The sequence below is a fragment of the Scyliorhinus torazame genome, chromosome 3 (assembly GCF_047496885.1).
Source record: "Scyliorhinus torazame isolate Kashiwa2021f chromosome 3, sScyTor2.1, whole genome shotgun sequence".
In the NCBI taxonomy this organism is placed as follows: domain Eukaryota; kingdom Metazoa; phylum Chordata; class Chondrichthyes; order Carcharhiniformes; family Scyliorhinidae; genus Scyliorhinus; species Scyliorhinus torazame.
The window spans coordinates 50300878-50328504 of record NC_092709.1 but is presented as its reverse complement, the minus strand read 5'-3'; the positions used below and the strand labels follow the sequence as shown (position 1 = coordinate 50328504).

At 47.2% G+C, this 27627-nt stretch overlaps 1 protein-coding gene across 2 annotated transcripts in view; it reads right to left on the bottom strand.

Moving 5' to 3' along the window:
* Positions 1–27627, bottom strand: part of mfsd8 (major facilitator superfamily domain containing 8) — a 108805-nt gene that overhangs the window by 35748 nt on the left and 45430 nt on the right. For both annotated transcript variants that reach the window (XM_072495664.1, XM_072495667.1), the window contains exons 6-10: positions 23144–23288; positions 17666–17721; positions 17467–17575; positions 1976–2110; positions 1783–1886 (exon numbers count right to left, since the gene is read on the bottom strand). In XM_072495664.1, coding sequence (XP_072351765.1) covers positions 1783–1886; positions 1976–2110; positions 17467–17575; positions 17666–17721; positions 23144–23288 — 549 coding nt within the window. The remainder of the gene's footprint in view (positions 1–1782; positions 1887–1975; positions 2111–17466; positions 17576–17665; positions 17722–23143; positions 23289–27627) is intronic.

Below are 27627 nucleotides of genomic sequence, written 5' to 3'. Positions count from 1 at the left end.
TCCCATCAGCGAGTTCAGCATGGTGACCACATGGGCCCCCACGTCCGGCCCCTCCACCCCCTCCGGGAGGCCCAGAATCCGCAGATTCTTTCGCCTCGGCCGATTCTCCATCTCCTCGAACCGCTCCTGCCATTTCTTGTGGAGCGCCTCGTGCGCCTCCACCTTTACCGCCAGGCCTAAGATCTCGTCCTCGTTGTCGGAGATCTTTTGTCGAGCCTCACGGATCGCCACCCCCTGGGCCATCTGTGTCTCCAGCAGCTCATCAATAGAAGCCTTCATCGGCTCTAGCAGGTGCGCTTTAATCTCTCTGAAGCAGCGCTGGATACCCTCCTGCTGCTCCTCTGCCCACTGCATCCACGCTGCCTGGTCTCCGCCCGTTGCCATTTTGTTCTTCTTCCCTCGCATCTTCTTCGGGTCCACCACCACCTTTTTAGTCGCCCCGCTCCTAGCAGAAGCCATATACTGACGAGGAGCTGTTATAAACTCCTTCCCACACCGGGAAACGTCGAAAAAGTGCCTTTGGGGACCCTGAAAAGAGCCCAAAAGTCCGTTTTTGCGGGAGCCCGCCGAATGTGTGACCTAGCTCCGCATAGCCGCAACCGGAAGTCGCCTGCACCGGCCCTTTCAATGAGCACTCCACCCATGTCCATCCCACCCTGTCCCTACAACCCCATAACCTAACTTGCACATCTTTGGAAACTAAGGGGCAATTTATCATAGCCAATCCACCCAATCTCCGCACCTTTGGACTGTGGGAGGAAACCCACGCAGCCACGGGGAGAAAGTACAAACTCCATACAGACAGTGACCCAAAGCCGGAATTGTACCCGGGTCTCTGGTGCTGTGAGGGAGCAGTGCTACCCACTCCACCAGCGTGCTGCCCTTGAAGCAGACGTCCAACCCCTATCACGAAAAGACCGGATTTCTGAGCGCTTTTACATTGTTACCAATGCATCTTAAGATGCAAATCAAAATTAATGGTTATTTTGATATTCATGTGACAACATATTTATTTGATTCAAAAATTCAAGATAGCAGCTGGAACCATAGCTGAACTCACAAACTTTGTACAAGTTAATAATTAATGGCAGTTTCAGCATTTATAGAAACAATGTCCTTCTAAACTCAGTGTGCCCGAACAGTAATTAGCACATCTTGCCAGTAACTGACAACCATGCAACCATTGAGTAGTGATGAATCCAAGTGAAAATCATGAGTCCTTCCCCTTTCATACAAATTAAATGACTACCACAACTGCTGCTGGCAAGGCGATCTCCTTTAACATAGGGTCAGCAAGTTATTCTCAGTTCCCCATGGTATTTGTGAATTTAAATCCTGTGCCAAGTTGCATAAACCCGTTAATAATTTGCCATTTTCCAAGGCAGCATGACCTCATTCTTAAGCTAAACTTACTTTGAAGATAATTAACATCAGTGCCCTTCACTAATGGAATAAAAACAATAACACGGAATAACTTCCTGTTTACACTTCTGAAAATCTCCAGCAATTAACAAAATGTCTTATTGGGCATACAGCCAAGAAAAACATTAAAATTCACAAAAAAGTTAAAACAATCAGCAAATTTAAAAAGAAAAGATAACAATGAACACACAATACACATGCACTAATAAAAGGTTCAATGAAAACAAAAATAGAATAGATATGTTCTTGATGGCCAGCGCAGACAAGATGGGCTGGAGGGCCTCTTTCTGTGCGGTAAAGCTCTATGACTCTAAAAAAGCTACTAGTTCCTTCAGTGTTTAAGGATTAATAAAACTGTACCTGTCCACTGGATTTGGGGGTACTGGTGTCCCCATGGCAGCAAAATAAAGAAGCTAACAAAAAGTACAGAAAATCCTCCAAGCAGCAAAACACGATCCTCAAATCTGTAAAGGAAACAAACCAAATGGATACTGTAAAAAATCTAAATTCAAAAATGTAGGAAAATACTCAAAACGTTTCATTGCACAGTTACCTTTTTGAAAGAATTTTTATCAGCATAAAAACAACAATAGATTCAATGCCAACACCCACAAGGAGAATCCCATTGTACAGGACTGCCTGCTTCCCAGTCCAAGCATACATGTCCATGGTTAACGGGGTGGCTATCCTGTAAAGGAAGTCAACAAAAAATCATCTTTTTAAAAACAGCTACATTAAATATTCAGCCATGTATAAAAATCGAAGTAACTTACAATTTTTAAAATATAATTCTGTTTATAATAATATATTTATTTTGTAATACTGCTTATTGGTCTTTGATTCCCTTGCCTTCGGATTCACAGCAGGGGGAGTCAGCTTTGATTGTGCAGGTTCTATAGGTTTGTTATTACCACTTTAAGTTGTTTTTCTCAGTCTGTATTATTTTTAGTATTTATCATACCGACAATCATTTTAGCAGGTGTAGCAGGAAATTAACATTCTTCCCCATTTTGTCCTGAGGGATTGACTCCTTCGTCGACAGGTTCCATGGACACCAGATGCCCTTTGACATCTCACCCAACTATCCATTCTTTGTGGCTGGTCCTCAGTAGTGAGTGTATTATCTCCGACCAGTATAGTCAGTAGATAGCGATTTGGAGCAGAAACTCTAACTGTCCTTTTTCTGCTCCCAAGGTCAATGCGCTCAGACACCACAGTGATTGAAAATGTCAGACTCAACACACAGATTGGGAAAATTGAACACAGGTCCTTTTGGGATTCCTGGCAAAGTTGCACACAACTCTGAACCAAGACATTGAGCCAAATAATTTTCAACTTGGAATAATTTTTATTCATCTTAAATTTGAAGATAGTCATAAATTGGAAGGGGATGTGTTTCCCATGTTTTGTCACTGAAATGCAACCATAAGCACAGAGAATTGTCAGATGATTTCCGTAGCATTTAGCGCTGGAGAGTTCATTGAGTGAGTTGATGATGTGGCAGGAAAATCGGAGGCCAGCAAAGTCGTGGGACCCATGCAAGTCCCGCGCTCTATGGTGGAGAAAGCGGTCGTCATTGGCAATTTTAACACCACTTTTCCCACCCGACATGGGTCTTTGCGGATATTGAGGAAAATTCTGGCCATTGAATTATTCCTCAGAAAGTAGGATCAAATCACACATTCCAAACAAATTTGGGTGTCTTGACCTCTCAGGGGCTCAATCAGAAACCAACTTAATTCAATTAGTATGCAACTAAACACAGCCTTAAAATTATGGGTACTGTTGCCGGAGACGATGAAGCAGGCAGTTATCACACTAATCCCAAAAAAAGGGAAGGATCCGGTGGAATGTGGGTCGTTATAGACCCATATCACTATTGAACATGGATGTGAAAGTATTGGCTAAGTTGTTGGCGGGGAGGATGGAGGATTGTGTCCCGGGGGTGGTTGCAGAAGATCAAACAGGCTTAGTGAAGGGCAGGCAGTAATAGAAGACAGCTGTTGAATGTGGTGATGAATCCGTCGAGAGCTCTGGTACCAGAGGTGGTGATGTCCATGGACGCGGAGAAAGCATTTGTTCGGGTGGAGTGGCGGTACTTGTTCGAAGTTTTGGGAAGGTTTGGGTTTGGGCCGAAATTTGTGGCATGGGTACGGTTGCTGTATGTGGCGCCAAGAGCGAGGGTGAGGATGAATGATATGAGCTCACGAAGCTTTGATTTACACAGGGGTATGAGGTGGGTGTGGCCTCTGTCGCCGCTGCTGTTTGCGCTGGCCATAGAGCCATTGGCAATGGCTCTCAGGGGGTCGGCAGAGTGGCAAGGGATAATGAGGGGACAGAGGGAGCATTGGGTGTTGCTCTATGCCGATGACCTCTTGCTGTATGTTTCAGATCCATTGGAGAATATGGGAAGGATTATGGGCCTATTGGGGAGGTTTGGAGGGTTCTCGGGATACAAGCTGAATGTAGGGAAAAGCAAGGTATTCCCGATGAATGAGCTGGCACAGTGGGCTAATTTAGGGGGATGCCATTTACGGCAGCGAGGGATAGGTTTAGGTACTTGGGGATTCAGGTAGCGAGGGAATGGACGGCGCTCCATAAGTGAAACTTAACAAAGCTGGTGGAGGAGGCCAGGGAGGATATTAAGAGGTGGGAGACACTGCACTTAACGTTGGTGGGGAGGGACCAAGTGGTGAAAATGAATATTCTGCCGAGGTTCTTGTTTATCTTTCAGGCTCTCCCGATCTTTATACCAAAGGCCTTTTTTCGGAAAGTGGACACAATCATCTCGGACTTTATATGGGCGGGGAAGGTGCCGAGGGTGGGGAGGACCCTGCTACAGAGGCAGGGGCAGCAGAGGGGGTTGGCGTTGCCAAACTTGCTTCATTATTATTGGGAGGCAAATGTGGGCAAGGTGCGGCAGTGGTGGGAAGGAGAAGGGGTAGAGTGGATTAGGATGGAGGAGAAATCTTGTAAGGGGTCTAGTTTGAGGGCTATGGTGACGGCAGCATTGCCAATGGCTCCGAGTAGGTATTCAGGGAGCCCAGTGGTGCAGTCCACGGTGAAGATATGGAATCAGCTGAGGCGGCATTTTAGGGTGGAAGGGATGTCGGGGCTAACGCCGCTGTGCGAGAATCGTGGGTTTGAGCCGGGGGGGGGGGGGATAGTGTGTACAGGAGATGGAGGGAAGTGGGGCTGGTCAAGGTGAAGGATTTGTATTTGGAGGAAGGGTTCGCCAGTCTGGAGGAGCGAAGGGAGAGGGTAGAGCTGCCGAGGGGTAGTGAGTTCAGGTATCTACAGGTTCAGGACTTTGCACGAAAGGTCTGGAAGGGGTTGCCTAGATTGCCGGGGTACACCCTGCTGGAGCGACTGCTGCTTCCGGATGTGGAAGGGGAGGGAAGAATTGGGGATATATATAAGTGGCTGGGGGAGCAGGGAGGCGAGCGGCTGGTGAAGATCAAGGAAAAATGGGAAGCTGAGTTGGGAATGGAGATCAATTGGGAAGTATGGAGTGAGGCGCTGCGAAGGGTAAACGGGACCTCCTCTTGTGCAAGGATGAGCCTGATACAGTTTAAGGTGGTGCACAGGGTGCATATGACTCGGGCAAGAATGAGTGGGTTCTTTCAGAGGGTAGCAGATGAGAGTGGGAGGTGTGGGCGGGGGCCAGCGAATCATGCGCACATGTTTTAGGGTTGTGAAAAATTGGGAAGATTCTGGGCGGGAGTGTTCCCGGTCTCAGCCAGGATAGTGGAGGAGGGAGTGGACCCCGACCCTTTGGTGGTGATATTTGGGGTTTCAGAGAAGCCGGAGCTCATGGAGAGGAGGAAGGCTGATGTCTTGGCCTTCACCTCTCTGATTGCACGGTGACGAATTTTGCTGGAGTGGCGGTCAGCATCTCCACCGGGGGTAGAAGCATGGTTGGTGACCTGTATGACTTCCTGCGGTTAGAGAAGATAAAGTATGAGTTAAGGGGCTCAGCAGGGGAATTTGAGAAAGGGTGGAGGATGGTTGTGACCGTGTTTGAGGAGCTGTTCGTCGCAGGGGGTGGGGGGGGGGGGGGGGGGGGGGGGTGATGGGGAGGGGGTGATGGGGAGGGGTTGAAAAAGGAGAAAAATTTGTACAAACTGTATAGCTGATTGTTGGGAAGAATGTTTCCCGGGGTGTTTATTTGCTGTAACCCACTTTGATACAAGTTTGAATAAAATGCGTTTTTTTTTTAAATAAAATATAAAATAAAAAATTATGGGTACTCAATAGCCAGTTTTACGTAGTCATTGTGAAAAGGCTGATAATTCATATTCAATCTGAACATTGAATCTGCTAAAATTGATTTTGTTTTAGGAGTGCTTTCCATTTGTAGCACTCAGCTGAGCTCTTTAGTTTATAATGGCCTGGAACTTACTGTAGTAATAATGGCTATACTGTAAATGCTCACCATTATCACTGGGTGAAACTGACAGCAACATCTGACATCTACAGATACAGTGTTTCAAGTTTAAGGACCGCTGTGCTTCAGCAGTGCCTTCTCAGTGAGAAATCTTTATTGAACTGCTCTGAAGATGGCAGCTTCCAGAGAGAGCCTCATGGCATAGTCACATGACTATTGCATGGCAGGTAGGGCATGTAGAACTGTTTGCACTTCAAACTCAAACATTCTCTTTTTCGTATCGAACAAAAGATTCAAGCTTCCCCTTTTCCTCGTGAACAAAAGACAAATTTGCATGCACAATTATGTGTAACTGTGAGTTACCCAGGTTATCCTCTAGACACCCAATGTTCTCATGCATTAAAAACTGTTTGTTTTACCAGTCAGTCTCTGCTGAGTTGATGACTTCCAGATCATGTCGGTAGCTCCTCACTTTTTTTCATGGCTAGATATTGATTGTTCAAGGAATCTTTTAGGATTTCAACTTCTTTTTTTTAAAATATATTTTATTAAAGTTTTCAAACGCAATTTTTTCCCTTACAAATAAAAAAATAAATAAAGGTAACATGATAACTGCAATATAACATTGTTTAACTAACATGGTAAACTAACCAAATAACACGAAGTAATACTCCCCCCCGCCCCCTCTCCCCCTCCAAAAACCCAAACAATTTACCCCCCCTCCCTCCCCGACCCCCCCCACCCTCCCCCTGGGTTACTGCTGCTGGCCATCTATCTTCCCTCTAACGTTCCGCTAGGTAGTCGAGGAACGGTTGCCACCGTCTGGTGAACCCTTGAGCCGATCCTCTCAGCGCAAACTTCATCTGCTCTAGTTTTATGAACCCCGCCATATCGTTTATCCAGGCCTCCAGTCCGGGGGGTTTTGCTTCCTTCCACATGAGTAAAATCCTACGCCGGGCTACTAGGGACGCAAAGGCCACGACATCGGCCTCTTTCGCCTCCTGCACTCCCGGCTCATCCGCTACTCCAAATATAGCTAACCCCCAGCCTGGCTTGACCCGGACCTTCACCACCTTCGAGATCACTCCCGTCACTCCCCTCCAATACCCCTCCAGTGCCGGACACAACTAAAACATATGTGTGTGGTTCGCCGGGCTTCCCCCGCACCTCCCACACTTGTCCTCCACTCCGAAGAACCTGCTCAACCTTGCTCCCGTTATGTGTGCTCTATGCAGCACCTTAAATTGGATCAGGCTAAGCCTGGCACACGAGGAAGAGGAATTTACCCTGCTTAGGGCATCAGCCCACAAACCCTCCTCAATCTCCTCCCCGAGCTCTTCTTCCCATTTTCCCTTCAGTTCGCCCACCAACTCCTCCCCCTCTTCTCTCATCTCCCGGTATATCTCTGACACTTTGCCCTCCCCGACCCACACCCCCGAAAGCACCCTGTCCTGGATCCCTTGTGTCGGGAGCAGCGGAAATTCCCTCACCAGTTGTTTCGTGAACGCTCTCACCTGCATATATCTAAAGAAATTTCCCCAGGGCAGCTCATACTTTTCCTCAAGCGCTCCCAAGCTCGCAAACGTCCCGTCTATAAATAAATCTCCCACTCTCCTGAGTCCTACCCGGTGCCAGCTCTGGAATCCTCCGTCCAGCCTCCCTGGGGCAAACCTATGGTTGTTCCTGATCGGGGACCACACCGAGGCTCCCAGCACACCCCTCTGTCGCCTCCATTGCCCCCAGATACTTAATGTTGCCGCCACCACTGGGTTTGTGGTAAATTTTTTTGGGGAGAGCGGTAGTGGCGCCGTCACCAGCGCTTTTAAACTCGTCCCTTTGCAGGACTTCATCTCCAACCTTTTCCACGCCGCTCCCTCTCCCTCTATCATCCATTTACGAATCATCGCCACGTTGGCGGCCCAGTAGTAGTCACCCAAATTCGGCAACGCCAGTCCCCCTCTGTCTCTGCTACGTTGTAGGAACCCCCTCCTTACCCTCGGGGCCTTCCCTGCCCACATGAAGCTCGTGATGCTCCTATCTATTTTTTTAAAGAAGGCCTTAGTGATCAGTATAGGGAGACATTGGAACACAAATAGGAACCTCGGGAGGACCATCATCTTTATTGCCTGCGCTCTGCCCGCCAGTGACAGCGGCTGCATGTCCCACCTTTTGAAATCCTCTTCCATTTGTTCCACCAGCCGTGTCAGATTGAGTCTGTGTAAGGTTCCCCAGGTCCTGGCTATCTGAATCCCCAGGTATCGGAAGTTTCTTTCCACTCTCCTTAGCGGTAGGCCATCTATCCCTCTACTCTGGTCCCCAGGGTGTATCACAAAAAGCTCACTCTTTCCCATGTTAAGCCTATATCCTGAGAAATCTCCAAACTCCCTCAATATCTGCATGACCTCTGTCATCCCCCCACTGGGTCCGTCACATACAGCAGTAGGTCATCCGCGTAGAGTGACACTCGGTGTTCCTCTCCCCCTCTAATCACCCCTCTCCATTTTCTGGAGTCTCTCAGCGCTATGGCCAGTGGTTCAATTGCCAACGCGAACAGTAATGGGGACAACGGGCATCCCTGTCTTGTTCCCCTGTGTAGTCGAAAATACTCCGACCTTTGCCGACCTGTGACCACACTTGCCGTTGGGGCCCCATAGAGGAGTTTAACCCAGCTGACAAACCCGTCCCCGAACCTCCTCAGCACCTCCCATAGATACTCCCACTCCACCCTATCAAATGCCTTCTCTGCATCCATTGCCGCCACTATCTCTGCCTCCCCCTCTGCTGGGGGCATCATTAACACCCCTAATAGCCGTCGCACGTTCACATTTAGTTGTCTCCCCTTTACGAACCCTGTCTGGTCTTCGTGCACCACCCCCGGGACACAATCCTCTATCCTCGTTGCCAGCACCTTTGCTAGCAACTTGGCGTCCACATTTAGCAGTGAGATAGGCCTATAGGACCCGCACTGCAGCGGATCTTTATCCCGCTTCAAGATTAGCGATATCGTCGCCTCCGACATTGTCGGGGGTAGGGTCCCCCCTTCTCTGGCCTCGTTAAAGGTCCTTACCAGCAGCGGGGCCAACAAGTCCACATATTTTCTATAGAATTCCACCGGGTACCCATCTGGTCCCGGGGCCTTCCCTGCCTGCATGTTCCCCAGCCCCTTGGTAACCTCGTCCACCCCAATCGGCGCCCCCAGGCCTTCCACCTCCTGCTCCTCCACCCTCGGGAACCTTAATTGGTCCAAAAACTGCCGCATCGCCTCTTTTCCCTCCGGGGGTTGGGACCTATATAGTCTCTCGTAAAAGGTCTTAAACACCGCGTTTATCTTCCCTGCTCTCCGCACCGTAGCTCCCATTTCATCCCTAATTCCCCCTATCTCCCTCGCCGCTGTCCTCTTTCGCAGCTGATGGGCCAACAGGCGACTCGCCTTTTCCCCATATTCATATCTCATCCCCTGTGCCTTCCTCCACTGTGCCTCCGCCCTCCTTATGGTCAACAGGTTGAACTCCGTCTGCAGTCGTCGCCTCGCCATGTATAGTCCTTCATCCGGGGCCTCCGTGTATTCTTTATCTACCCTCAAAATCTCCCCCAGTAGTCTTTCCCTTTCCTTGGCCTCTATTTTCCCCTTGTGGGCCCTGATGGAGATCAGCTCTCCTCTGACCACCGCCTTTAGTGCTTCCCATACTACTCCCACTCGGATCTCCCCGTCGTCATTGGCCTCCAGGTACCTTTCGATACATCCCCGCACCCTTCCGCAGACTCCCTCATCCGCCAGTAATCCCACATCCAGTCGCCAGAGTGAACGCTGCTCCCTCTCCTCTCCTAGTTCCAGGTCCACCCAGTGTGGGGCATGATCCGAAACCGCTATGGCTGAGTACTCAGTTCTTTCCACCCTCGAGATCAGTGACCTTCCCAAAACAAAGAAATCTATCCGGGAGTACACCTTGTGAACATGGGAGAAGAAGGAGAACTCTTTGGCCATCGGCCTAACAAATCGCCACGGATCCACTCCCCCCATTTGGTCCATAAACCCCCTAAGCACCTTGGCCGCTGCCGGCCTTCTTCTGGTCCTAGATCTAGATCTGTCTAACCCTGGGTCCAACACGGTGTTGAAGTCCCCCCCCATTATCAGGTTTCCTACCTCCAGGTCCGGGATACGTCCCAGCATCCGCTTCATAAATCCCGCATCATCCCAATTCGGGGCATATACGTTAACCAACACGATCTCCATTCCCTCCAGTCTGCCACTCACCATCACATATCTGCCTCCGCTGTCTGCTACAATGTTCCTAGCTTCGAATGACACCCGTTTCCCCACCAGTATGGCCACCCCTCTGTTCTTTGCATCCAGCCCTGAGTGGAACACCTGTCCCACCCATCCTTTCCTTAACCTAACCTTGTCCGCCACCTTCAAGTGCGTCTCCTGAAGCATGGCCACGTCTGCCCTCAGTCCTTTCAAGTGCGCGAACACTCGGGCCCTTTTAATCGGCCCATTTAGGCCTCTCACGTTCCACGTGATCAGCCGAACTGGGGGGCTGCCTGCCCCCCTCCCCTGTCGACTAGCCATCACCCTCTCTAGGCCAGTCCCACGTCCCGGTTCCGCGCACCCACCCGTTCCCCAGGCGGCGCATTCCCGCCCCGACCACCTTTTCTTTTACCAGTTCCTCTTCGATCCCTGCAGCAGCAACCCAGTTATCCTACCCCCGCCCACCCCCCCCCCCCCCCCCCCCCCACCGCTAGATCCCCATCTAGCATGATTACTCCCCCCATATTGCTTCCGAAAGTCAGCTGACTTCAACTGACCCTGGCTTCTCCCGCTCTCTCCTTGACCCCCCCCGTGTGGGGAACTCCCATCTACCTTGCGCCTATCTTCCCGCCATCATCTTTCTGGCGCAGGAACAAGAACAATAAGCCCAATGTTCTCTAGAGCTGTCCCGCCCCTCGTGGCGCAGCTCCCTCTGCCGCCCCACTCCCATTCCCCATCCCCCGCCAATGTCTCTTCTTCCCCCCCACCGGCGCCCACATTTCTTAGTGTCCCCCCCTCCCCAATTTACATCTCTATATACATCAGCATTGTCGTTTCCCCTCCAACATCAGTCCCTCAGTTCTGATCCAGTTTCTCGTTTTTAATGAAGGTCCATGCTTCTTCCGCCGTTTCGAAGTAGTGATGCCTCTCCTGGTGCGTGACCCACAGTCGCACCGGCTGCAACATCCCGAACTTCACCTTCTTCTGGTGTAGCACCTCCTTGGCTCGATTAAAACTCGCCCTCCTTCTTGCCACCTCCGCACTCCAATCCTGGTACACCCGTACCACCGCATTCTCCCATCTACTACTTCGTACCTTTTTGGCCCATCTCAGAACCACCTCTCTGTCATTGAAGCGATGAAATTGCACGATCGTCGCCCTAAGTGGTTCTCCCGCCTTTGGTCTCCTCGCAGGGACCCAATGGGCCCCTTCCACTTCCAAGGGGCCCGAGGGGGCCTCAGCTCCCATTAGCGAGCGTAGCATCGTGCTCACGTAAGCCCCGCCGTCCGCTCCTCCCACTCCCTCGGGGAGACCCAGGATCCGAAGGTTCTTTCTCCATGATCTGTTTTCTCGGACTTCAATCCTTTCAATGCACTTTTTGTGGAGCGCCTCGTGCGTCTGCGTTTTGACCGCCAGGCCCAGGATCCCGTCCTCGTTGTCCATCACCTTCTGCTCCACCACGCGGAGCTCCATCTCCTGGGTCTTTTGTGCCTCCTTAAGCCCCTCAATTGCTTGTAGCATCGGGGCCAGCACCTCCTTCTTAAGCAGCTCCACACACCGTCTCAAAAATTCGTCTTGGCGTCCGGCCCCCATGTCGCCTGGGCTCTCTCCGCCGCCATCTTGCTCCTTTTTCCTTCTGCCCCTGTCCTCGAGGATTCTTCGCGATCTGGCCGCCGCCGCCGATATTTTTCTTTTTCGTTGGGGGGGGCTCCCTGTTGTCTCACCCCACACCGGGTTTCGTCCTGAAAAAATTCCCCGTTGGGGCTCTTAAAAGAGCCCGAAGGTCTGTTCGAGCTGGAGCCGCTGAAACGTGCGGCTTAGCTGGTCATCGCCACAACCGGAAGTCCAGGATTTCAACTTCTTTGCACACCTTTTCTGCTTGCCGTTTTACCTGGCTGTACTTCTGGTTGAGTTTTCTAATCACCGCTTTTGTTTTGCCAACTGTGGAATTGAGGATCGTTGTTTCCTCCTATTGTCTCTGTGTCATCTCTGAAATTTGTTTCATTGTGGACATCAGTTTATTATGCTTATTCAACAAAACATATTCATCTTGAATCATGTGGTTCAAACCTTCCAGTTCAGCTCTGATGTGGACATTTTCCATTTACCTTTGGCTTGTGCACTGCATTGCATGGATGGTGGTTGGCAATCATTTTGTGGTTTACTTGATTATTGTCTTCTGTCTCCCTTGCTCTGTAGTCTCTTTCCCTCTCTCTGGAGCTTTGATGCCCTCTGAGGTCTTTTGTTTCCCTCCGACAGAGGCCTTTTGCTGCACTTTCTTTGATGGTACGTTCAGGGTTACCAGTCCAGATTTTAGATTTGATTCCTCTGAGAGGAGTGGCAGTTGCATCCCATTTATGACGGCAGCCGCAGTGCGCTGCTGGAGCGAGTAAATGTTTTTAAAATATCAATGTGTAATATGGATGGGATGCCAAGCAAGCAGGCTGCTTAGGTCTGGATATTGCGGAGCTTCTCGAATGTTATTGGACCTGCACTCATCCAGGCACGTGGAGAGTATTCCATTACATTCCTGACTTGTGCCTTGTAGATGGCGGACAGGCTTTGGGGAGTCAGGAAGTGAGTTACTTGCTGCAGGATTCCTAGCCTCTGAGCTTCTCTGGTAGCCACAGTACTTATATGGCTAGTCCAGTTCAGTTTCTGGCCAACGCTAACCCCCCAGAATGTTGATAGTGGGATATCGGCAATGGCAAAGCCATTGAATTACAAGGGGCGATGATTATATCCTCTCTTGTTGTAGATGGTCATTGCCTGGCACTTGTGTGTCGCGAATGTTACTTTTAATGTTATGTGCATGGATTAAATATAGAAATTATAAACTGATCCATCCAAATGTAAGTATTTCCCAAGCAATTCACTTCAAATTCAATTTAGCCATTTTACAGTTCCTGCAATTCTTGTAAATAACAAAGGAGTTTAGTTTGGATCAGTTTGGAGAAAACCGGAAAAAGAAAGTTACAAGACAATGTGAAAGATGGTTGTTTTTTTTGTTTTGTTTTTCCAATGAAGGGGCAATTTAGCGTGGGCCAATCCACTAACCTGCACATCTTTGGGTTGTGGGGGTGAAACCCACGCAGACACGGGGAGAATGTGCAAACTCCACACAGTGGCCCAGGGCCGGGATCCAAACCCAGTGCTAACCACTGTGCCGCGTGCCGCCCTGAAAGATGGTTGTTTTTGACTGCCGCAGATTCGATGGGCTGAAGGGTCTTTTCTGTGCTATGACTAAGTCACAGGGTTCAGGAATCCCAGGGGAAAAAGTGCAGTGTAATCAATTAGATGTAGACAAAGAGGCAGGAAATGACAATAATTCTTCTGATACATCAACCTTGATCTGCTGAGCTAAGAAGTTCTGAAATGGCTGTTTAAAAGACAAAGGCCAATCCTGCCATACAATTAAGACAAAGGATAAAGAAGCATAAGTTAAGAATACACATTAACTGCTAAATAGCACAATTCTGTACTGGCTTCTGTTTACGCAGACTGTGATAAGTCCTAAAAAGAACAGGAGTGTATTAATGCTTTCAATGAGTGGAATCCTTCAGTGAATGGAAACACTTGGAGGACAGCTATCTGTATTCTGCAACAGCAGCTGGAGGGAAGGGTTTCAGAAAGAGATTTGATTTACTCCTTTCAGTATTTCCAGGGAACTTTTATTGTTCTGCTCTCAATCTTACAAAAATCTCTTTCCTCCAGTGTTCTTCTAATTCTCCTGAAGAATTCAGGGAACTTCAGCCAACATGTCTGTAATTTTATTGCCTTAATCCAAAAGGTACAATCTCCTCACTTACACACAACAAAAGCTGCGGTACCCACCATGCCCAAATTATTTTAAAGTATTTTATCATGTCAGTTCCACCTTTTAAATTTAAAATCTAGAGTCAAAACATGTAAACTTCTCATTGCTGCCATGACCACCCTGGGGGCTTAATTATGTAATTTGTAAACCTCAACATTATAATTTTATACATTTTCTTTAAATACAGGGTTGCTTTGCTATGGGTTTACAGTTAATGCATTCAAATTGAGCTTGAGGATGAAGACTGAATTATTTTCTTTCCTACTTAAATTAAAGAATGAATTATGTGAACTGCTATTCATTTGTGCATCATCTATTAGTGGCGAGAAGAACTATCAAGAACATTTGGAGGTAGGAGAGCACTTTGGGGACAGTGACCACAATTCGGTGACGATTACGTTAATGATGGAAAGGGATAAGTATACACCGCAGGGCAAGAGTTATAGCTGGGGGAAGGGCAATTATGATGCCATTAGACGTGACTTGGGGGGGATAAGGTGGAGAAGTAGGCTGCAAGTGTTGGGCACAATGGATAAGTGGAGCTTGTTCAAGGATCAGCTACTGCGTGTTCTTGATAAGTATGTACCGGTCAGGCAGGGAGGAAGGCGTAGAGCGAGGGAACCGTGGTTTACCAAAGAAGTGCAATCTCTTGTTAAGAGGAAGAAGGAGGCCTATGTGAAGATGAGGTGTGAAGTTTCAGTTGGGGCGATGGATAGTTACAAGGTAGCGAGGAAGGATCTAAAGAGAGAGCTAAGACGAGCAAGGAGGGGACATGAGAAGTATTTGGCAGGTAGGATCAAGGAAAACCCAAAAGCTTTCTATAGGTATGTCAGGAATAAGCGAATGACTAGGGAAAGAGTAGGACCAGTCAAGGACAGGGATGGGAAGTTGTGTGTGGAGTCTGAAGAGATAGGCGAGATACTAAATGAATATTTTTCGTCAGTTTTCACTCAGGAAAAAGATAATGTTGTGGAGGAGAATGCTGAGACCCAGGCTAATAGAATAGATGGCATTGAGGTACGTAGGGAAGAGGTGTTGGCAATTCTGGACAGGCTGAAAATAGATAAGTCCCCGGGTCCTGATGGGATTTATCCTAGGATTCTCTGGGAGGCCAGAGAAGAGATTGCTGGACCTTTGGCTTTGATTTTTATGTCATCATTGGCTACAGGAATAGTGCCAGAGGACTGGAGGATAGCAAATGTGGTCCCTTTGTTCAAAAAGGGGAGCAGAGACAACCCCGGCAACTATAGACCGGTGAGCCTCACGTCTGTAGTGGGTAAAGTCTTGGAGGGGATTATAAGAGACAAGATTTATAATCATTTAGATAGGAATAATATGATCAGGGATAGTCAGCATGGCTTTGTGAAGGGTAGGTCATGCCTCACAAATCTTATCGAGTTCTTTGAGAAGGTGACTGAACAGGTAGACGAGGGTAGAGCAGTTGATGTGGTGTATATGGATTTCAGCAAAGCGTTTGATAAGGTTCCCCACGGTTGGCTATTGCAGAAAATACGGAGGCTGGGGATTGAGGGTGATTTAGAGATGTGGATCAGAAATTGGCTAGCTGAAAGACAGAGGGTGGTGGTTGATGGGAAATGTTCAGAATGGAGTTCAGTTACAAGTGGAGTACCACAAGGATCTGTTCTGGGGCTGTTGCTGTTTGTCATTTTTATCAATGACCTAGAGGAAGGCGCAGAAGGGTGGGTGAGTAAATTTGCAGACGATACTAAAGTCGGTGGTGTTGTCGATAGTGTGGAAGGATGTAGCAGGTTACAGAGGGATATAGATAAGCTGCAGAGCTGGGCTGAGAGGTGGCAAATGGAGTTTAATGTAGAGAAGTGTGAGGTGATTCACTTTGGAAGGAATAACAGGAATGCGGAATATTTGGCGAATGGTAAAGTTCTTGGAAGTGTGGATGAGCAGAGGGATCTAGGTGTCCAAGTACATAGATCCCTGAAAGTTGCCACCCAGGTTGATAGGGTTGTGAAGAAGGCCTATGGAGTGTTGGCCTTTATTGGTAGAGGGATTGAGTTCCGGAGTCAGGAGATCATGTTGCAGCTGTACAGAACTCTGGTACGGCCGCATTTGGAGTATTGCGTACAGTTCTGGTCACCGCATTATAGGAAGGACGTGGAGGCTTTGGAGCGGGTGCAGAGGAGATTTACCAGGATGTTGCCTGGTATGGAGGGAAAATCTTATGAGGAAAGGCTGATGGACTTGAGGTTGTTTTCGTTGGAGAGAAGAAGGTTAAGAGGAGACTTAATAGAGGCATACAAAATGATCAGGGGGTTAGATAGGGTGGACAGTGAGAGCCTTCTCCCGCGGATGGAAATGGCTGGCACGAGGGGACATAGCTTTAAACTGAGGGGTAATAGATATAGGACAGAGGTCAGAGGTAGGTTCTTTACGCAAAGAGTGGTGAGGCCGTGGAATGCCCTACCTGCTACAGTAGTGAACTCGCCAACATTGAGGGCATTTAAAAGTTTATTGGATAAACATATGGATGATAATGGCATAGTGTAGGTTAGATGGCTTTTGTTTCGGTGCAACATCGTGGGCCGAAGGGCCTGTACTGCGCTGTATCGTTCTATGTTCTATGTTCAACATCCTGGGGTTACCACAGATCAGAAACTTAACGGAACCAGCTATAGAAGTACTGCGGCAATAACAGCAGGTTTGAGATTTGGAATTTTATGGCAAGTAACTCACTTGCTGACTCCCTAAAGCCTGCCCATCATATACACAGCACAAATCAGGAATGTGATGAACTACTACCCATTTGCTTGGATGAGTATATCTCCAACAATACTCAAGAAGCTCGACGCAATCCTTTTTTTTTTTTTAAAAAGAAATTTAGCGTACCCAATTCATTTTTTCCAATTAAGGGGCAATTTAGCGTGGCCAATCTACCTAGCCTGCACATCTTTGAGTTGTGGGGGCGAAACCCACGCAAACACGGGTAGAATGTGCAAACTCCACACGGACAGTGACCCAAAGCCAGGATCTTACCTGGGACCTCGGTGCCGTGAGGCAACAGGGCTAACCCACTGCGCCGCCGTGCTGCCCGCTCGACACAATCCTGAACAAAGCAGCTCCTTTAATCAGCACCCACCACCTTAAACGCACTCCCTATACCACTGGTGCACAGTGTACCATCTGCAAGATGCACTGCAGCATCTCGCCACCCCTCCTTTGACAGCACCTTACAAACCCATAACCTCTACCATCTAGAAAACAAGCGCAGCAGATGCCAGATGCATAGGATCGCCACCACCTGCACATTCCCCTCCAAGTCCCACACCATCCTGACCTGGAACTGTGTTGCAGCTCTTTCACTGTCACTGGACCAAAATCTTGGAACAACCTTCCTAACATCACTGTGGGTGTACCTGCACCAGGTGGACTACAGTGGTTTAAAGCAACTCATCACCACTTTCTCAAGGCCAGTTAGAGGTGGGCAATAAATGCTGGTCTTTCCAGCGATACCCACATTCCTGGGATGATAATCAGAAACTCTGGGTCATACAGAATCAAGCCAGCTAATTGAGCACAGTCAGAAAAATAGCTTTTTAAATCTGAAAAACCACTTACGTTTCAAAAATAGCAAACGCAAACAGGGTAATGAAGAACAGGATGTTGGATGTCACCACTGCAATCAGATCAATGCTGATGGAAGAATTTTCAAGCACCTCAGGAATTTCTACACAAAAATGCAATCACTACATAAGATATTAGACATATATTAATAATTTGGTTCTGCAAAAATCTCAGGAGAATGTGAATGAATTACCTTGGATATTACCATTTGCACCTTTCATTCTATTCAATTCAATACCACAATGCTCCCTGTGGGGAGAAAATATATATTTAAGGTAGAAAGTTGGGATGGAAAACATCTTGTAGAGATGTTAAAAATTGACTTGATTTAAAATACAAATATTGTACACGCCCTTTAAAAATAATAGTTTGCTGTGGCCCACTTTTAACAATGAGCTGGAATTTTCTCCCAGCAACAAAGGAATGAAGCTAGCCATTCGCCTCACTGAGTGCTCAGAGACCTTTTGTGGGTACATCAGGGGAGAATGCCACTGATCCAGCACTTTTTCCAGCCTAGCATACTCTACAGGGTGTCTGACATCCAGAGAACAGGACAGACAATAGCAATGCTCTGCAACCAGAGGTAACTTTGGGCTTGTTCTTGTAATGCCAGACTTCTCCCAGAAGTGTGCTGTGTAGCAGACAGTGTTGTAAGATGTATCTCAATTTTGTTAGTTAATGCTAAAGTACCTTTTCTTTCATTGGGTGCACTAATTGCCTGTTAGGTAATGTTTGATTTATGTTGATTTTGGGTTTTTTTGTTGCAGTAAAAGTTTTAAAACATGAAACTTTGTCCTTCAGTAATTTCCATCGGTCGCTGGGAAATGTGCCTCTTTTTAAAATGTATTAGTCTCGAAGGGAATCATAACATTTCACTTAAATTTTACATTTAAACTTAAGTAATGTTTGCCTGTTGCATATGAAAGAAGAAGGGAAGGGTGGCTAGACATCTAAGTGGGGAAACCAAGCAATGATTTTTAGTGGAGATCTATACGAGTTGAACTATCTCACCCTAAGTAACAGCATTCACATAAAAGCCGAACAAAGAGCATAAACACAAATATCTTATTTTTTGTTTTGAAAAAAAAGGTCTAGTACATATGTATTAAGTGAGTCACTGCGTAACGATTAGGAGCAAGAACCATACAAAAACTAGGTGCAGAAAAAGACCATTCAACCAATCATGTCTGAGTCAGACAAAAAAAGAGAAAAAAGAACTAGCCACTCATTTTAACCCCACTTTCCAGCACCTGGTCTGGAGACTTGCACGTTACAGCACTTTAGATGCAGATCCAGGTACCTGTTAAACGAGATGAGCATTTCAGCCTCAACCACAAACTTAGGCAGTGAATGCCAGATGTCCACCGCCCTCTGGGTGAAAAGGTATTTTCTTATGTCCCCTCTAATTCTTCTGCCAATCACCTTAAATCTGTGCCCCTAGTAATTAACCCATCAGTTAGGGGAAACAAGTCTTTCCTGCCTACCCTATCTAGGACCCTCATCATTTTGTATACCTCAATTAAGCCACTCCTTAGCTTCCTCTGTTCTAAGGAAAGCAACCTTGGCCTATCCAATCTTTCCTCATAGCCACAATCTTCAAGCCCTGGCAACATTCTTGTAAATCTCCTCTGCACTCACTCCAGAGCAATTAAGCCCTTCCTGTAACATGATGACCAGAACAGTGCATAGATTTCCAGCTGTGGCCTAATCAGTTTTTTATACAGTTCCATCATTACATCCCTGCTTGTGTATTCAATACCTCGCCCGATAAAGGAAATAATTCCATATGCTTTCTTGACCACCTTGTCCACCTGTCCTACCATCTTCAAGGACCTGTGGACATGCACGCTAAAGGTCTCTCACTTTCTCAACCCCTCTCAATATTTTCCAGTTTATTGAGTATTCTCTTGCTTTGTTTGCCCTCCCCATAGGAGGATGGTAGAGGTTACCTCACACTTGTCTGGATTGAATTCCATTTGCCATTTCTTCACCCACTGAACCAAACCATTGACATAATTCTGGAGTCAACATCTAACCTCTTCACCATCAACTACACAGCCAATTTTTGTGTCATCTGTATATTTCCCAACCATACTACCTACATTTAAGTCTATATCGTTAATCTATGCGACAAACAGCAAAGGCCCTAACACTGAGTCGTGTGAAATACCACTAGAAACTGTTATCCACGCGCAAAAATATCCATCGACCATTACCGTTTGTTTCCTGTGACTGAGCCAATTTTGGATCCAACCTGCCACCTTCCCCTGTATCACATGAGAGCTCCCTTTTCTGACCAGTCTTCCATGTGGGACCTTGTCAAATGCCTTAATGAAATTCATGTAGACAACATCCATTGCGCTACCCTCATCAATCCTCCTTGTTGCTTCCTCAAAAGATTTGATGTTGGTAAGGCACTAACAAAACCATACTGACTATCACTGATCAATCTATGTTTTTCTAAGTGAGTTTGTCCTGCCTCTCAAAATTGTTTCAAATAATTTGCCTATCACAGAAGTCAAACTGACCGGCCTGGAGTTTTCTGGCCTATTCCTCACACCCTTTTAAAATAATGGTACAATGTTCGCAGACCACCAATCATTTGGGACCTTGTTTGTATCTAGTGGGATTGGAAAATAATGCTCAGAGTATCCATTATTTCCTCTCCGACGTCCTTTAACAACCTGGAATACAATCCATCTGGTCTTGGTAATTTATCCACTTTCAAGGATGTAAATGCCTCCAGTATTTCCTCTCTCTCTGTGCTTATATATAGAAATTGGAGCAGGAGGAGGCCATTCAGCCCTTCGAAAATGCTTCGCCATTCATCATGATCATGGCTGATCATCAAGTTCAATACACAGGGGCAGCACGATAGTGCGGTGGTTAGCACTGCTGCCTCACGGCACCGAGGACCCGGGTTTGATCCCAGCCCCGGTCACTGTCTGTGTGGAGTTTGCACATTGTCCCCGTGTCTGCGTGGGTCTCACCCCCACAATCCACAGATGTGCAGGGTTGGTGGATTGGCCACGCTAAATTGCCCGTTAATTGGAGATTTTTTTTTTAACCTCACTGAGGGCTACTTGAGCTGCAATCAAGCATGAAGGGAAATGAAGTGGTCTCTGGTAGAGAGGGTGTCTAATTGTGGGGGGGGTCGGTGGGGTGGGATTGGGTCACGCTCATGCATGCTGTGGGGTTTATCCAGCAATTACTCTGATTACCCCCGGGAAATGCCTTTAGATATATGCAGGTGAGGGCTTTTGTGAGGCGACAGGTGAGGGAATTCCCGTTGCTCCCGGCACAAGAAGTTCAAGATAGGGTGATCTCGGGTGTATGGGTCGGGGAGGGCAAGGTGTTGGAAATACACCAGGAGTTGAAAGAAGAGGGGGAAGCGCTGGTAGAAGAGTTGAAGGGTAAATGGGAGGAGGAGCTGGGGGAGGAGATCGAGGAAGGTCTGTGGGCTGATGTCCTAGGTAGGGTTAATTCCTCCTCCTCGTGTGCCAGGCTCAGCCTGATACAATTTAAGGTGGTCCACAGAGCACACTTGACGCGGGCGAGGTTGAGTAGGTTCTTTGGGGCAGAGGACAGATGTGGAAGGTGCTCAGGGAGCCCGGCGAACCATGTCCATATGTTTTGGTCATGCCCGGCACTGGAGGGGTTCTGGAGTGGAGAGGCGGGAGCAATATCTCAGGTGGTGAAAGTTCGGGTCAAGCCAAGCTGGGGGCTAGCAATATTTGGAGTAGTGGACGAACCGGGAGTGCAGGAGGCGAAAGAGGCCGGCATCCTGGCCTTTGCGTCCCTAGTAGCCCGGCGAAGGATCTTGCTAATGTGGAAGGAGGCAAAGCCCCCCAGCCTGGAGGCCTGGATAAATGATATGGCTGGGTTCATAAAGTTGGAGAGGATTAAGTTCGCCTTGAGAGGGTCTGCGCAGGGGTTTTACAGGCGGTGGCAACCGTTCCTAGACTATCTCGCGGAGCGTTAGAGGAAGGTCGGTCAGCAGCAGACCAGCAGGAGCAACCTTGGGGGGGGGGGGAACACGTCCTTGGGGGGGGGGGGGAGAGACTGCCTGGGAGGGTGGATGAGCAAGAGACAACATGAAGGGTTGGGGAAACTGGCACGTACGGGTGAGGGCCAGTGTACAAATATATCATATTGCCATGTATATATCTTGCTCTGCGCGATTTCTCGTTTTTTTCTGTTACGGGGGGGGGGGGGGTTATTGTCTGTAAGGGAGAAAAATTGTGTTAAAAAACTTTAATAAATATATATTTTTTTAAAAAGCAATTACTCTGATTTGGGCGGGGGAGAGGGGGAGGGATGTCCCTACTTGCCTGGGGAGCGGGGGAGGAGTAACAATGCCTTCCGCAGAAGTGGGGGTAGGAGGCAGCTGCTGAACCTCACTATCGGGCCACCCTTTCAAAATGGCGGACAGATAGTGCGATTCAGAATGGAAGTGAATTGCTTTAGGACGCCGCTCCAGAACCCAAATGAGCAGGTTCTTCCCGGAGGAGGAGGAGGATAAATGTGAGCGGTGCCAGAGGGGACAACCAAGCACACCGACATGTTCTGGGAATGCCCCAAACTTGCTGGGTTCTGGACAACCTTCTCCGAGGCAAATACCAAGGTTGTGGGGGTGAGGGTGAAGCCATGCCCAAATATGGCAATCTTCAGGGTTTCAGAGCAGCCAGAGGTACACATGGGAAAGAGGGCTGACGCCCTCGCTTTCGCTTCCCTAATCGCACACCGGAGAATCCTGCTCGGCTGGCGATCAGCAGTGCCACCCACAGCTGCAGACTGGCTAGCTGACCTTTCGGAATTTCTCCACCTGGGGAAGATAAAATATGCCATCCGAGGGTCGGCTTCCTTACTGCATGGGGGCAATTTGTCGGTCTGTTCTAAAAACCTGTTTGAGGCCAACAACAGCCGTGTAGAGGGGAACCGGAAGGATCAGAGAGGAGAAAGAACAAAAGGCAAGAAGGAACGCCAGAGATGCACAACCCAGAGGGGAGGGGGCAGAGAGTCTGACACGGTCAAAGAAGTATAACACGGGGGGCTACCCCCCCCCCCCCCCACACACATTCATCCACAGAAAAAAACATGGCTGAAGCCGACAAAGAGAGAAGAGAAAGGAGGGGTGCAAGGAGAAAGGGGAGCACACACCCTGGATCAACCAGGGAGGATAGCAAGGGGGGTGGGTGGGGGGAGATGGGAAGGGGCTTGGGAAAGGGAGGCTGGGGGAGATGGGGAGGGCAGGGGGAGATGGGGAGGGGCTAGAGAAAGGGAGGCTGGGGGGGGGGGGGCAGTGGGAGATGGGGAGGACACGCTGAATTAGACGGCAGCAAATCTGTAAGACAAAACCCTACCCTACCTAGGACATCAGCCCACAGACCTTCCTTTTTTTTCCTGTGACACTGTACAATAAATAAACATGAAGGTCAATAATGTTGAAAATGCCAATAAAAAGATTTGTAAAAAAAATAAATAAAGGAGTTAAAAAACAAGTTTTGCTGCAAAATCACTGTCAGCAAAACCCCAGTGTGAAATTTTTAAAACTAGCACAGGGAAGCATTTTTTTTTAAATTCCAGAAACAAGTCCAGAATTGAATTATTTCCACCACCTTGTTATGCATATCCTGCAACTTGGTAAAATAAAGCATCCATTAGTATTTACCTGAATAATCCAATAATAAACACAATATTTACAACTCCGAGAAAAGCTCCTAGGAAAGCTGGAGCAGTGTACATGTTCAACTCAAGGTCAATTAGCTTCCAAGACACTCCAGTTTGTCCGATTCCTGTCATAGCAGCCTGCAAAGCTGAACCAGAATAAAGTTAGAAAAGCAACTTAACTACCTCTGTGACTATTATAACATTTATGGTAATTAGTACAATAGTTGTCCTGCTTTTGAACATCAATAAAATATATCAATTCCAAATAGAAATGAGTAAAAATAGAATTGCACAGGCAAACATAATTCTTCTCCTGGAAGTGAATGGCCACCACAAATATACAAGAGTCCACTTTTTGAGCCTTCAAATTTCTGCCAATATAGGCAAGTGAAGCTAAACACAGCTCAAGCCATGAATCTCCAAATTAATTGGAACTCTCCCTGACCGTTCTCATGCAGTCATTTACCTCTTCAGGTTACCTCATTATCTCCGCTCATCTCCAATAGATCGTTTGCAAATCCAACGTTTGAACATTGCATCCAAGGTGTTGGGCTTCATCTTTTATGCCAAACATTTATTTTCTTCTCAAGAAGGACTGATTTAGAAGAGACTCCCCTGATGTTGCAGGAGTTATCCAAGCCTTGAATGATCCTGGGTTTGAATAGGAAATTCTGACTTGTCGAATAGAAAAATAATGTTCGGCAAGAAAGCTGAGTCAAGCTTCTTGGAATTAAATTCAGAGGTGTAGTTGTTGCAGGAGACCCGCTCAAGATCAGTGGAGATAAAAAAAAAGGTCAGTGGAGATAATGAGGGCCAAGGGTGTACCCAAAAGCAAATGATCAGAGCTTTAATTACTCTTTCAGAAGCAAGTAGAAATCCGTATTCTGATTAACTGAACATAGAACATTACAGCGCAGTACAGGCCCTTCGGCCCTCGATGTTGCGCCGACGAAAACAGCAATATTTCCCATGAAATGGCATGGAGGAGATCAAGATGTAATGAGTCAGTCACTGATTCATGACAGAAATTTAAATTGTGTACACAAGAGGTGTGAAATCTGGAGGAAGTTGATTAATGTAGAATAGAATTATCAGCAAAGGAGGAATAATGAACATATGAACAAGGAGCAGGAGTAGTCCATTCAGCCCCTCGAGCTTGCTCTGCCATTTAGTACAATCATGGTTAATCTGATGGTAACTTCAAATCTGCATCCCGCCTACCACCCAATGACCTATCATCCCCTTGGTTGAACAAGAATCTATCCACTTCTGCCTTTAAAAAAAACCAACGACACTGTATCCACCACCTTTTCGGGAAGAGAGTTCCACACACTCATGACCCTTTGAGGAAAAGAAAATGGCCTCATCACCGTTATTAATGCGTGACCCATTATTTTTTTTTAAGTGGCCCCTAGTTCAAGATTCTCCCACTAGAGAGAACATCCTTTCCACACCCACCTCTTCAGGATCTTATATGTTTCAATCAAAAGCTGATCAATTAATAGATGTGTTATTAATGTGGAGATGCAGGTTAGAGCTTTGGAAAATCCCAATTCGACCAATAATCTATTGCGGTGGTGTTGATTAAGAAAAATTGATGGCCAAATTCCTTGTATTTCATCAAAGACTACCACAGAAGTTTTGACGAGCTGATGAGGGCGTTAGTTTGATACCTCATGCATAGCACTCCCAGCAATGCAACATTCCCTATGTCAGTGTTCTTCAAACTGTTTTTCCAGCGACCCATTTTTACCAACCGGGCAACCTTCGGGACCCAACCCGGCCGACCTTCGCGGCCCACGCCGGCCTACCTTCGCGACCCACCATTTTCACTTACCGTTAATGCGAGAGGTGAGCCTGCCTGGTCCTCACGATTTCACTCCAATCAGGTTCATAGGAAGAGAGGGCTATGCATATTGGGTGAAGGATTCAGCCAGTTCCTCTGTGGCGTCTTCATCTTTGTGAAGACGGAAAATCCAACCTCGCACATGTAGGTCGTTGTGAAGGGCAAGAGCAACAAAATGCTTGTTTTACTCAGCTCCGGATACTCCTCAGAGATGCTACTCCAGAATGCTGACCGCCTCATTGACTTGTGCCGTGTTTTTAATATGCTGTCACAGCTGAGACGCATAAGCTCAATTTCTTCTTTTGGAGTCAGCTGCAAGTTAAGAACTGATTCTGGGGTCTCAAACTCAAAAGGATTTTTCACCCACCTCCTCTCTCTCAGAATCTTAAACTTCTCCTCTGGAAAGTAGCGACCAAAATTGTCGATCAGGGCAGCCAGATGCAACTCAATAAGGCTTGCCAATCCATTTACAGTTTTGTTACTAATGCTGTTTTCTTCAATGTGTCGTCGCAGTGTGGGAAACATGTAGTAGTTTTGGCTTCGCACTCGCAATTGCCAAACTTTCAATATCTTTTGGAAAGCTTCGATTTCTCCAGAGTGCCGAAAGCAATCATCATCCTTCCCTTGCAATTTGAGGTTCAGTTCATTTCGAATTGAAAAGATGTCTGCAAGGTAAGACATTGCTAGCATCCAAGTTTCATCAGCAAACGAATCAGCCAGAGGGGACAATTTCTCGAGGAGGAAAGCGTGGATTTCATACCTCAGTTCGTAAACTCTGAGTAGCACCCGACCCTTTGACAGCCAACGTACTTCTGTGTGGAACAATAAATGTGTGTGCCCAGCCCCCATATCAGATCACAAGAGTGTCAAAAAGTCTGGTATTGAGTGGGCTGCGTTTAATGAAATTCACAACTTTCACTATTCCTTTCAACACCACTTCAAGATTGGATGGAATTCCTTTCCTGTCCCTCACGGTGAATAAAACAATGATTCCAAACAATGTCCTGACCAGCTGCCTCCTTAATCCTTACTATAACTCCGCTGTTTTTCCCAGTCATGTTGGCTGCTCCTTCACTTGTGATTCCTCTGCAATTACCCCAGTCGAGCCCGCACTTTCCAACCACAAAACTATGCAAAAATTCAAAGATTTCTGCGCCAGTCGTGTGGGTTGCTAAAGTCAGGTAGCACAGCAAATCTTCAACAAATTCATTGTGCCAAACATACCGAACGTATACTAGCAAGGTTGCACGATCTGAAATGTCTGTACTTTCACTCAGTTGTATTGAGAATGCCTGCGCTGATTTTAAATGAGAAATAAGCTGGGCTTCTGAATTCTCAGCAACATCAGAAATTCGGCGAGCCACTGTGCTATGACTAAGTGGGATGCATTTCACTTTTTCAACGAACCTCTCATCTATGACCATACGAACTATATCTAATGCTGCAGGGAGAATTAATCTCTCTGCTATAGTGTGGGGTGTTTTCTATTTAGCTACACGGTAAGCTATGTAAGAAGCTAATTGTGCTTTGTCGTTCAATGTAACATTCCTGCTGAGGACTTCAGCCGACGATTTAAGTTCTCGTTGCATCCTTTGAAAAAAATCAAGAGGTTTGTCCTCAAACTCGCCATGCTTAGTCTTTGAATGCCTTTGAAGTTTTGAGGGCTTTAAACTACTATATAGTTTTGCGCACCGATGATCGGGCGCGCATATGCAATGCGGCCGATTTGTTTTAATATGTTGGCGGCTATTTTTAAGGTTGCTTGCAGCCGACGTTATTAAAAGCCAGTTGCTGCGGCTGATTCGCGCGATCGGGAGCGCCACGAAGGACGGCTCCGCGACCCTCCGGACACGTGTCCCCGAGTTTGAAGAACACTGCCTTAAGTAACGCACCAAACTGTCAGCCTTGGTTATGAACTGAAATCCCACATTGGGACTCAAACACAGAACTTTCTGACTCAGAAGTGAGAGCATTAATAACCTAACCACATTGAAAAGGAGCAGGGAGGTTAAAGGAGAAGATTTGTAAACCATCAAACCCAAACCTAACTTTTCTCTTTCTATGACAGTGTTACTAGCAGCTGAATCAGAATGGTTCCTTTGTACTATCAGGTTCAATTCCCTTTAAATGTCATAGAATTTCCACAGTGCAGAAGGAGGCCACCCGGCCTATTGAGTTTGCACTGGCCCTCTGAAAGAACACCTTACCCAGGCCCACTTCCCCACCCCATCCCCATAACCCCACCTCACCTCGACATTTTTTGACACTAAGGGGCAATTTAACAAGGCCAATCCACTTAACCTGCACATATTTGGACTGTGGGAGGAAACCGGAGCACCCGGAGGAAACCCAAGCAAACATGGGGAGAAAGTGGAAACTCCACACAGACAGTTACCCGAGGCCGGAATTGAACCCGGGACCTTGGCACTGTGAGGCAGCAGGGCAGCAATGCTACGCACCATGCTGAAATGTAGCACAAACATCCCAATAACTAAACAAGAATAAATTTAGCAGCTCAGTAAAGTAATTAAAAGACAATGAAAAAACAGGCTGAAAATAAAACAAATAGCAGGACACACACATGGAGGAGGAGGGTAGGGTGATGGTAGGTAATATGTCCACTTGTGAATCTCATCAGT